Source organism: Glossina fuscipes, unplaced genomic scaffold, assembly GCF_014805625.2.
Source record: "Glossina fuscipes isolate IAEA_lab_2018 unplaced genomic scaffold, Yale_Gfus_2 147, whole genome shotgun sequence".
Classification (NCBI taxonomy): domain Eukaryota; kingdom Metazoa; phylum Arthropoda; class Insecta; order Diptera; family Glossinidae; genus Glossina; species Glossina fuscipes.
Window position 1 is genome coordinate 2,638,352 of NW_023998490.1, and position 13,143 is coordinate 2,651,494.

General features: G+C 33.9%; 1 protein-coding gene across 1 annotated transcript; it reads left to right on the top strand.

The window, feature by feature from the left end:
* The first annotated feature begins 279 nt into the window (after nucleotides 1–279).
* On the top strand, nucleotides 280–10,193 carry LOC119641259. Its single transcript, XM_038039838.1, has 6 exons — nucleotides 280–744; nucleotides 7,295–7,419; nucleotides 7,488–7,883; nucleotides 7,946–8,374; nucleotides 9,399–9,795; nucleotides 9,882–10,193. The coding sequence occupies exons 2-6, from the start codon at nucleotides 7,306–7,308 to the stop codon at nucleotides 9,884–9,886; spliced, it is 1,341 nt and encodes a 446-aa protein (XP_037895766.1). The 5' UTR covers nucleotides 280–744; nucleotides 7,295–7,305; the 3' UTR covers nucleotides 9,887–10,193.
* Nucleotides 10,194–13,143: the final 2,950 nt, after the last annotated feature.

Sequence of the window (13,143 nt, forward strand, 5' to 3'; positions counted from 1 at the left end):
GTCTCTCCTTGGTTAACTTGAGATCAATTAGAAAAGCAATTGTCGATAAGTATCACATTTCTCCTCGAAATGACAGTTCCAATCATTTAGCCCTTCTTGATGCACTTAGGCTTTAAAACTTTCACTAGCAAGCAGATCTTTCCTTTTACTCTAATCTGTGGCAGAACTATAAGCAGGGCAAGAATGGAATATAGTGGAATAGAAGAAATCTGTCCACCAAAAGAGTTCCTTAAAAGGAGTTACTCGGTTGTCTTAGCGTGCCTCAACGCTCGCCTTCAGCACAACCTAGTCATTTAGGGAATGAAAAAAATTAATTGGAGTTTGTTAATAACTTAAAAGAAGTTCCCCGAAAAATAATGTAAAAATGGCCTACATATGCGTAGTGTTTTTAAGGAAAGAAAAAAACCATTCAATGCTAATTATCGCTTCTGTTAATAATCTTTGAAAAAAATTAATTTGTTTAGCTTAGTTGTTGCTTCTGCACACCGTATAATGATAATGATGATGATGATGATGATAATGATGATAATGATGCTGATGATCACATCATTTAAAAACAAAACGCAAGTGAATTTAAATATCAAGTTGGCCTTACGTCCAAGATTTGCGAATACGAGCTACGAATAAGTATAAGCTGCAGTGACTACATGCAGTCAACCAACTGACTTAGTTCACTAATCTGTGTTGCTTGTACTGGTTTAAAGTAAAAAAAATGCAAAAAAAAATTTTCAATCTTGGCTTAAGGTGTGTTTAGTGGTGGCTTGTTTGCTAACAAATGATTTTTTACTAAATATTGTTTTCAATAAATATTCAAAGTAATACTAAGTAATTCTTTGATTTCGATATAGTGTATGTATAATGCATACAGAATGAAACAAGTTTTTTTTAATTTTTTTTTGACATTTATTTTCGCTTTGGATCAGGTTAAATTAAGTTTGTGGCGATATATGCAACAATAGAGCCAGTTTTGATGATATTAAGCGGATCAAAATCATTTTCTGAATCGAATTAAACCTATTTCGGCGTTCAACCGAACCAACGGCGAGTTTTTGAGAAATTTTTATGAAATTTGCTGCACTCGCTGTCATGTCTTAGCCTAAGGGCCATTGATTAAGAGGGAGGATTGGATCGAACCATTGTTCCTATCGGTCACCTTATAATGTCGTTATGTGCACAAACTTGACCATCTTTTATATACAGATTGACAAAATGCTAGAATCAGTAGTATTCTCGTATACTAAATGGATTTGCGAAATTTTAGTTGGGGAGTAGTGCAGGAGGCAGGTACTTGTCAGAAATTAATGTTTTTGCATATTTTAAAATATATTTTCTAAATAAAAACCAATCAAGATGAAAGAATAGAACAAGCGTTTCTATAAGGCAAAGCAGATAAAAGTTTACACATGTATGTGTGTATGTAGGAGTTATTAGTTTTTATACGAATGTTTTAATAAATTGCTACCATAAAATTTAATTAATTAGTTGAAGCCAATCATTGAGAATTGGCTTTAAGAAATCTGTTTCGCTTTATTAGCGATTAGTCTGACCTTAGAGAGTAATTATATCATTATGACACATATAATAAAAGGGTGCCTAGACAAAGGCATGGCAACACACGAAAGCCGTCTGTGAAATCTTCCGCAATCTTTTGCAATCAAGCGTGACCTAGGTACGGTATTCACAAACCCGCTTGCAAACACACTACAATACGTACTGCCACACCACCATTGAAAAATAACCAAAAAAAAAAAGAAAAAATTACCAGAAATTATTAGCAAAAAAACTTTAAACTTTACAATTTGATTATTGTGGTTTTTTGTGTTTTTCTTTTTTTTATGGCGCATTTATATTAACCGTCCGCCCCACCTACCTATCTTGCCCTCGTAGACGATATATCCACTCGTTCATCATGTAAGTTTGACTAACTTTTTTTGTTGCTAGTAATTATTTATGTAAGTATAAACGAATGTTTATGCAAGTGTGCGTGTAGAAGTGTGCGTCATTCTTTCAAGGTTGTCCTCTGTTTCGACCAACTTCATATAAATCCATTTATATTGAAAGCGTTTTAGTCTTTTTGCTATTACCGGTACATCGTAAACACAACCTGTGATCGTGCGGCTGTGTCTCTTTTTACGTTTAACACGAAAAGTATATTAAAATGTTAGTAGTTAACTGTAGATAGATCACTCTGTAGCGTGAATTTTGTTTTCAAAAATTTCATTACTGCGAATGTCAAAACTGAATTAGTATAGAATTAACTCAATTTTATATGAAACTAATTCAGTTCTGTGTAACTAGGTAACGATGCCAAGCTTTCACTTTACGGATGAAAACAATGCTGCCAATGATAAACGAAACGATATGTTCTTGTAAAAGAAAGAGCTAGGGGGAAAAGGGGGAGATTTATTGGAGATACAAAAACACTCATTGGAAGAAAATTAAAATCCGGTAGAGAAAAAATTTGGCTTACTACAAAAAATATTGGGATAACAGAGATTTCTTTTAGGCTCGCACAGCAGCGGGCGGAGATTTGGCATTAACGTCTGATAGGAGTCTAATTTACATTTTTCTTGTTATAATCGGGAACGTATGTTAAAAATAAATATTTCACTTATTTTTTGAACATGTCAATGATAGGTAATCATGGTAGATAATTATGACAATTTATTGAAAGCAAGCTTGTAGAGGATATTAAAATATTCGATGTAGACGAACTGAACAATTTTTGAATTCCTTAAATTTTGATAGTAAAAATATTCAAGCTATGCTTTACAACAATTAAAATAATTATCTCTTTGCTTTAGTCATAAGCATGCTTGACAATATGTTAACTATATATTCTCTTATCTCATAATCAGACTGAAAATCGTAAACGATTTAGCGCAAGGACATTTTCAAAGCTTTTCATTCACTATAACCTCATTTTTTTCTTTCATTCTTAACCTGTTTCAACGTAAGCGAAAACGCCACGTGAGCAATAAGCAAAGATCCCATACGAATTAAAAATCTGTCTCCAATTAATCTTGCATACTGCATAGTTTTCTTTTAGAAACGCTTCATTTTCAACTTGTTTCTGTTGAGGTTATGTCACAAATATCTTTTTTCAAAGTGTACATAGGTGTGTATATGAGGTGATCAAATAACAGTTTTTTTGCTTTCAATTTCGACTAAAGAGGAAACGGCAAAAGAAATCACTTTCTTTTGCTTTTTATTTTAGGTTAGGCGGATTAGGTAGGAGCATTAATTTCCCTCATAAATCTGTGATTTTGTTACATGAAAAATGTTGTCTGTTACAACAATCAAATGCGTAACCCACCTAAGCATGTCCATTCCTTCATCTGCCCATCCATCCGTCTGCGCAACTACGTAGTGTTTCTAATAAATATTCTCCGGTTCACAAAAATGAGGATGTCGCCTACAAGCTTGCAACACAATTTAAAACCGAAATCCGTTCGTTTTTTGCTTTCGGTGTTTCTTGCTTGTTACTCCATTAAGTACAACACACACTCCACTTTTATTCTGAAAACAGGAAACATCAGGCGCGGCCATCCAAACTATAAATTATAAAAATTGATTTCTTTACCATTTTTTACGTCTTTTTTAGGATCGCGGTTATGGGTATAAAAGATTCGGTCGCGGCCGAATGTAATTTACTTATTTGTGAGCATTACGTTTTTAGGTTTTTAACGGATTAGATGCCTAACATCACAAATGGTTGTAAGCTCCGTCAATCGCTTATCCTGATCATAAGTTGGGTTATTTACGCGCGAAATTTACTCCGAATACGTTGCTTATATTTTAAAAAAAATCTTAAGGATTTCTTTACATTGTGCGACTACACATCGCTCCATAGTGTGTGAACAAGCAATAATGAAAAGAAATTCTGGCGGGAGTCTAAAGAAAAACAACAACAAAATTCTAATTTTATTAGGCTGTACTACTTAATAATGGGCCCGTGAATAAAGCCTTCAAGAGTTCAAGAAATAAAGACAAAAATACGGAGGACGTACATTGTCGATCATATAAATCTACCGATTACGAATTTTTAAGACTAAACCTTAAGATGAGGCGCTTAAGCTACTTATAAATTATGCTGTTCTAAAGGTTGCGTTACTTTACCACCTTGCAACTGCGAGATACTTATATTTACTTAGCTTATTATGCTACCATATGCTAGTGACGATATTTAGCAGTAGTAGTTTTTGATCTAGCTTTTTCAACGAAAAGTAGTGTTAAGCTTGTTTGACTCCTCTCCACCCCCTAGCTTTTTGCATTTACTCTTCCAAAAGACAAAAAAAAAAAAACGTTAACGTAACTGTATGTCTTTCAAATAGTTTATGAACCGCTAGTCTTTGGTCAACTAAATAATTGAGCGGCCTTTTTGCTTTCGGTGCTTTTTTTTTTACATACGCATTAAGCCTGACAAGGCTGTTTAGTGGTCATTAGGTGCCAGTTGTCTTTGTTTCTTAGAAGTTTCTCTTATCTGACCCTGTTCGAATTAAAGTAAGTTCAAAACCATTTGTCTATTTTTAATCTCTGATTACTTCGTAGTCAACAAAAAGAGAGGAAAGCAAAGTGTGCTTAATAGAAAATGAAAAATATAAGAAAAATTAAACAGAAAAATCACAGGAAAGAAGGAAAGGCACAGAAAATCCAAAGAAAGTTTAAAGAATAAATAAAGAAAATCGCATACGAAAGTAAAGCTTAACGACTAAGTCGCGAATATAAGGCTTACATATACATTTATATCTAATATAGCGTTCAAGAAGTAAGGGGAATTTTTGCTCTCTCAATACGTCTTCATATCAGTTAAGAATTGTGGCACCACAAAAATCGATATATCTTGGTCGAGTGGCTGCGGATACACCAATTGATGACATTTGCAATTTATACATCAAAAGTCCTGATATAAAAGTCCAGATTATCAGTATATTTAAATACAACTGCGAGCAACCAAGGGCGGTTGGGTCATTTAAAATATCGGCATCGCAATCTTTTACTGGAGGACTACTACCTAAGGACTACTGTCCTCGAGGTGCGCTAGTAAGAGAATTGGTCCCTCGTGGCAGATGCCGCAATTCAACTATCTCCTGTTTTCATATCTCTCCATCGTCCGATATATCTATAGACACCTATCACATCTAGCTAGTGCTTCCCAATCGTTGAAGCCAGCCGATTTGTTGATCGTACGCATTGGTTGCCACACTTGTCGTGGAATACGAATGAACACTCATACCGCTTGATGCCGTCTGATAGCTTTGGTATGTGCAACGAATTCTTTGATGGCATACGCAACTTATGCGTTACCCTACTTAATATTATTGTTAATTCTCAGAGTAAAATTCTTGATCTAATCTTTACCAATATGCCGGATGCATCCGTGCCCCCATTTGCTCTTCCTGAAGATGTTTATCACCTTACAAATTCCCTTTCGTTTCGTACTACTAGATAACTGGCAGCGAATGATGCCAAAGTCGAACGATATCTCTTCAATAAAGCAAAATTTTCTTCAATTAACATCCGGTTAAGCAATAGAATTGTATACACCGAAGCATCTAATGTGCAATACCTACTTTCTGAATTGTATAATTTAATAAGCGTAGCCATTTCAATTTTCTCTCTCTTCACGCCCGCCATGCAGCACTTATCCTATTTGCCTCTAAAACGAACCCAGTGGAATTTGAAACAAAATTTAGCCTATTTAAGAAGGTTAAAAAAAGAGTGGGTCCTCAGTTGATTTTTCAGCATATTTTCGGAGAAATTCTAAATCCTATACAGATTTGTTGAAGCGAAGCGTAAAACACGAGCGATTCTAACATTTACGCGTTATGGTAACCAAAGTACATTCTTACCCGTCTTTCCCATATTAAAATCATTTAAAGTCAGTTACTTTACCCCAGCTTGAGGAAAGAAGGCACATGTTGCGAAGGTCCTTTATGTTTGTGGTGATAAAGGGGTCTCTCTTACCTCCTCAATTATGCTCAGTCAATTATCTTTAAGCGCTTCATCTTGCTTTTCTATTCTTGGTATTATTATGTTCCAATTAGATTCCCTCAATACGAACTTGAATGACTTTCATATGGCGACTTCCTTTAGAATAAAATTTCTGAACGTGAACTGAGTTAGTGGTTGGTTGGTTAGTTAAGGTTGGGAACGCATCTGCGTCTCTGACATATTGTCTGTCAGTTTAATTATGCATTAGTTTGCCACATTTTTATCATTCTTAACTTCTTTTTTGGTTTATCTTTTCAATTTACACGCATTGAATAATATTTTCATTTATATATATTAGCTAATGAGATTTAGTAAATAAATAAATAAATAAATAAATATTATGTTCAATGAAGATGCACTAATATAAGAAGCCAAATACGCTTTTTTCTCTATCTGCATACTTTTTTCATATGAATTGGCAGACTTTTATGAATTTTGTCTGAGGAGTATCTTTGCTTTGATTTTCTTATTTATAGTAATTAGTTTTATAAAAATCACGAACGCAACTTAGGACTGATTTTATAAGTTTTTGATGATCATCAGACCACTTGCTCATTTCAAAATTAATTGCATATGTTTAGATTTCTAACGTTATTCACGTCGTAATTACAAGGTCGTCTTTGTTTTCTGTCTTTTAACTTACTACTATTATCACAACATGCATTTAGCTCAGTATAGGTCGGCGTATTGCAACTGCTTGATAGGCTTTACTATGAACAGATATAATAACGAGGGCTTTCGTGTTCTAATAAATACATAAGCTAATAGGCGACACGTGAAGAATGAGACAACGACTTACGAACGGAAGGACGTCCAAATAAAAGGAGCAAGAGAGCTGATAGCATTAGTAACCTTCACCATCCTTTATTCTCCATGTCTGTACGTCTGTCCGTCTTTGCCAACGTATAATTGCGATATTTCGACGAAATTCAATATACCGGTATTTTGACTTAAGCACAAACCTTATTACAAATGGATTGGATCGAGTTGCTTTTGCGACCACTCTCCCTATAACGCATGCTCCAATTATTTAAAAAGAAACTCGCTACATGAAAAAAAATCTGTAGGGTGTTTAATAGTTGGCTATACGCGTTGAAAACTTAATCCATTCAATCAGCCACATTGCGACTCTTCTTACCTCAAAATGGCCTACAATCCTATAAACTAAAGCATTTTATGTACTTCTACTATTATTGTAAGAAAAATCTCATTTTCAGAAAAGTTTCAAATTCTTTTATTGCATTAGAAAGACACGGCTCTCTTTTAACAAAGTCTTAAATTTTATTTATTTTTTTTATAGCGCTCGTTTTCATGATGATATCTAGACGAAAAATTATATCACGCTCCCTGGATAATTTAGATGTCATAGGCACTCATGCCGAAGAGGAAGAAGACGTTTGGTATGATAAAGAAAAATTATTTCGTGTAAGCTATTTTTGGGAGAATGTCCACTAAACAATATTAGAAAATAATTTTTATATACATTCATACAGGATCACTTAAACGAGGTGCTAGCTAAATGGGAACAAATCGATGATGAGATTTGGGCTAAAATCATTATATTCGAAAAAAATCGTCGGGTAGCCAAAGCTTACGCACGTTCATCTGTGATTTCAATAAACGGTTCGAAACACGGCTTCGACGGTGTACGCATCGGTTTAAATGGTTTTGACAACCCAATGCGAGATTCCGAAACAAAAGTGATTAAGAAATCAATAGGAGATGGTTTCAAAATTAAAATGGACGATATCGGTAATATATATGTTAAGCGTTATGGTAAAAGCGCAGTCTATATTCATAACACAAGTAACAGCAGCGAAGAATCTGTCGTAGGTGCGGATATTTTACAAATTCCAAATATGACTTTAACGGCAGGAACATCAGCCAAGGTAACGTATAGGAAGTAGTAATATAAATAAAGTTACATTTCATACTTTACTATTTATTGTAGCTTTTTGATATGCGTAAATTCACAACAAACATAAATCGAGAATATGGTCGCATTTATCCAGAATCGAAGCGTTTAGAACGTCAATGCTTATCTGCCATTTCACTGGTCAAAACTAATAATAATCTAATCAATTGCCCCCTGTGGATACTGGTCATAAATGTCGTTGCCATGGATATGTTAAAAAATCGTTTGCAAACATTGTCGAAAACTGTGGATGCCAGTGCTGGACGTTTATCCCACACTCAAACAACCACGTCGGGTAGTGAGGATCCATATTCGACTATAGAAAGTCAAGTTGGCTTAATTTATCCCACAACTGCCGCCTCCGACGAATCAAACAATTCGAATAGTTATAGCAGCAGTAAAGGCAAACGTCACAGTTCTTATAATATGGGCAGCTACATCGATGAAAATCTTTACAAGTCAAATGTAAGCGATCTTATGTATACCATTTCAATTGCTATACTTTATAGGAATTTATAGAACCTGCTAAGCTTTTCAATTGATGCAACATTTAATAATAACAATTTGTAGTGATGAAGAGACATCCTGCGTACATTATTAGAAAATTCAAGAATAACTAGGTAGGCGATTTCAACAATGACGTCTATTTATTGTACAAGGAACGAATTGGACAGACTGCACCTCTCTAGGTTTGTTCATTGATGCTTAAGAGAACTCGAGACGATAAGTTTCATTATATCGGAGGTAACCACGTATAAAGCTATGTGATTACCCCCTGGTTTACTCAGGTTGGGTCATAAACTGGTAGAGAGGGAGGGGCGAGACAAGCCTCTTTCCGCAATCACACAACAATGATTATCTATTGACTTAATAGTTATCTTCTTCTTGAAGAGATAATTTGCTGAAAATAAATCATCTATCGCTGTAATTTCCCATATGATTCATAATAAGTCCGTACGTGTTAATCTCTGAATAAGCAGCACACGACACACATGCCCCCCCAAATAATTTGACCTACGTTTTTTTTATTCTAAAATATCAGATATATGAGAAGCTCGATCCACAGAATTAATATAAAATATAGTGTTAATGCAATTATAAGAATTGTCTTAGGGTATATAGACCACATATCTCATTGGCATTGAGTCCATTCAAACTCAGCATTCAAAAAAATGGGAAAAGACACAAATACTTCTCTTAACATAAAAAGCTCGCTTTACTCTACTATTTGGTACTCTGTAGATTTGAATACTAAACCTCAATGTGGCTAAATGTTATGCTATCATAAGTGTCCTGTTATTCTTCTTTTGTGTCGCCAAAGCTGTATCCGATACTTCCCCATCTTTCGCGGCGCACAGCAATTCTAAACTATTCGCATCACATTTGCTGATTACGGCTGAATATTCAATTCCCATTATTATCGGCTTATCCCGAATATACTGAAAATTAAAATTAAAATACCAAACAAATCTTTTGCGCATCATTTTAGACTGATTATGATATTTACAATCAAAGCGTCCCTATTATGTCGCAAAGGTCAAGTAAAACGGCTCAGCAACGTAAGAAACAAGATGATCCCTATTATTGCGGTCTGTTGGCTCGTATACCGAATTTTATAAAAACGTCAAATAAACCGATGCCTGCAAAGCCTAGTAAAAAGGAGGCTAAATTAGCGCGCAAGATATCGGCTTCGCAGCAACAATTATTGCATTTACAACAACAGCAACAACAATCGATGGGCCAACCCATACCATTGGCGACTTTTCATCAGCAATTTTTGCCAGCCCAAAATTATTATCCTTATAAATTGTATGCGCAACATCATCATCGTCTATCGCAGTCACAATTATCACTATGGGATGCACGCAGCTTAATAAGTACGCAAGGTTAGTATTAAATAAAAAAGTATACATAAATATTCGATTAGTTTACATCTTATTTCTGTTTTCTCTTTTTTTCTATAACTTTCCAGAATAATATAAGGAAATTTTCATGAAAATGCCAAGCAGAGATTCCTCTAAAATATATTTTCGGAATATACTTAAATATTTTTGGAGTCGAGCATCTACCTACCGCTGCCATATTCTTCTAATATGTCGAACTAATCTTATGTCCATGCAATCGTCTAATCCTTTGCGACGACGGCGACAACGGTCATCGCATTACGAAAATTGAAAAAAGATCCCCTAGGTAGATCACTCGATGATACTAGCATTTGATCGTTGTGATTAAGAAAAAAGTTTTTTTTTGCAATATTTATAATTGTTATCCTAATTCATTTGAAATACTCGTCAAATATTTTATTCAATAATTCTTAATTATAAATCAAATATAAAATATCTTAATCTATCTGCCATAATAACTTTTTTTCTTTTTTTTTTCACATATAATACTTAAGACTGAAAAGCGTCCCCGTTTATCGTCCGAAATATTCAATTTTCTTGATGTTTATTATTATTACAATAGTCTTGTAAATATATATATACCTTTTTTTTTTAATGTATATATGAATATAAAGAGAATAGATTTCTTTTGAAATAAAAAATTTTTATAATAATTTATCAATAAATTTATAACCATATATTTAAAAGCCTTCGTTACACGTAATCATGGACGTTGACGCCAAATTGTCTACTGATTAAAAATACTTTAATAGCAAGTCGTTTACAGTTAATTCCTACGAATGAATGATGAATCTCATTATGGATATGTAATCAATGGAAAGATGCCAATAGAATAATGCTGGGGATGAGAGATAATTTTCATTTTCATTAATTTCGTAGAAAATACAGCTAATGCATAATACCCTTACGGTATACAGGACGTATTCCCACAACCAATCCCTTAAACTTAAAACAATTTTATATATATCGTCATTTATTTTTTTATGCGGTCTTTTTTGCATCGTCGTGTTTGCTCGATATTATTTATCGATTTACCGATAAGAACAAGTGCACTTTCTTACACGAATTTTTTTTCTTCGCACGAATTTCAAGAAAAATGTTGACAGTGTCTTTCAGAATACAGGGAACACCCGAACTTTTTGATCACTTTCTTCTTCATCTCGTTATTCAGTATTTATTCTGCGTTGAAGTCTTCACTTATCAAGTGGCGATGAATAGTTGCGAAATTGATTTTTATCCCCTATCTCAAATTTCAATTTTGTTATGTTGTATATACGATTTAAATCTTTAGTATACGCTAATTTTAACTTTTTCTTGTAATGGAAACGAAATGTTTTTATTTTGGAAGTACGTAATGTGGATTTCATTATTACTTTTTTGGAAGTTTCTTCGGAAAATTATTTAAATGATTGATTTAATTATGAAACGTGAATTTACTATATGTCGCAAATACTTTCTTACACACTTTTTTTGCATGGTTTTCAAAGGAACGCATCTACCACGTAAAAAACGGGTTGAATATATTAAAATAGTAAGCATTGCGATGAATTCACAAATCCGCAGCTTTTTCATATGGATTAGACTATCGACATGCTTCGGAACATTGTCACCTGCCGGCATATACGTTTCTTTACAAACCCTAAAAAAAGACAAATAAAAAAGAAACGTTGTGACTAATTATGTAATATAATTTATAATCATATTTACAGGCGAGACCCACACAACAAACAAATAATAATAATCACATTTCATTGAATTTCATCAATTGAAGAGAACGGATTGCAAAGTTGATAGTTATTATCTTCAAGAGAACAAAATATCTTCAGATACTAGTCGGAATGTTAAAATTGTAATGAAGCAAGAGAGGAACACTATTTTTAGTGATCTCAAATCAAAAGGTTCCAGTTAACTATTTTGTGGGTAATCACGTAGCTGAGACTTAGCTTTCACTAAGCGTAGCGAAAGCTACAGTTTCCATCGTGATAACCCTTCAGGTTGTTTCTCATGTCTAGGTTAACCAATAATTTTCAGTCTATTGTTTTATAGAGGACGAAGGAATACGGGATACCAATACAAACCATGCATGAGATATAATGTGAAGTAACATCGATTTAACTCAATGTTTTCAATATCAACATGGCAAGTATAACTAGAAAGCCAAACGAAAGGAGGCTAACGTTAGTCTAACTAAAGATCTTGGAAACGTACCTTTCCATTTGTGTTGAGCAGTTTGCAAAAACCTCTAAAGCGAAAGCTAACTTCCAGCTATGTGATTATCCTCTTTTAATGAGGTCAAGAGAAGACATAACATATTATTAACTGAAACTTTAATAAAACCAACAAAAGATTTGCTATCGTCCGCTTATCGTCAGCCTAATTTTAAGCGCCTCATGCGACAGTCGCTTGGAGAAAAATATGGCACAAACTCTTGCTAAATCCGAAAAGGACAAGGAGTAGCGAAAATGACACAAATCTGGCATTGGTGACAAATTTTCACGACTTATTGGCAGAGTGCTTGCTGGCGTAAATGGTTGTAACATTGTCATTCCTCTAAACAAGTTCACACAGCGCATTCTATACAGACTCAGCAGTAAAAGTACAATTCTATATAGAGTTACGTTGCAAATTGTGCAAAGTTTTTGTTTCGCGGATAAAAATAGTCATTTCAATAATAAACGAAAACGAGGGAGGTAATCACGGAACTAAAACTCAACTTTCGGTTTTCATTCAGCCATTTTGCAAAAACGTTTCATACATGATATTAGAACAAAGAGAACAAGTTGCTTATCAAAAATTTATATGAAATAAATCAATAAATACTTACATTTATGAAGTAAAATTAATATTGTTTACAAATAGAAGAGTAGCTACAAACTAGACCTGACGTCTGGACTTACTTATTTGATTTTTGGCAGTACATAAGATTTAAAAAATTTTTAAGAAAATCTCTTCGTAGATGATGAGGAAAATTTAAAATACATTGAAAAAGTACGAAAATTAATTAAAATTCAACTCTGTCCAAACGTTTTGTATAACCATCGCCTTTTGCTTAAAAGAGATGCAAACAAAAGTACCTCTATGCTCTACAATGTGGGATGAGCGCGACCAATACTTTCTTGTAATTTGTAAGTAACGAGAAAAAACTTAATTTATTTTTACTTTCGAGAACAGACATGTACTCAGTTTATCTTGTATCTTGAACATGTCTTTTTTAACGATTTTCGCATTTTCAATATCGACCTGCGGCCAAACACTTCAAGTAGTCGTCCTAACTTTGAAGCCAGTTAGGCTAATCGCCTATAAAAATGTCTTTTGTTTTTGTATTTAGCA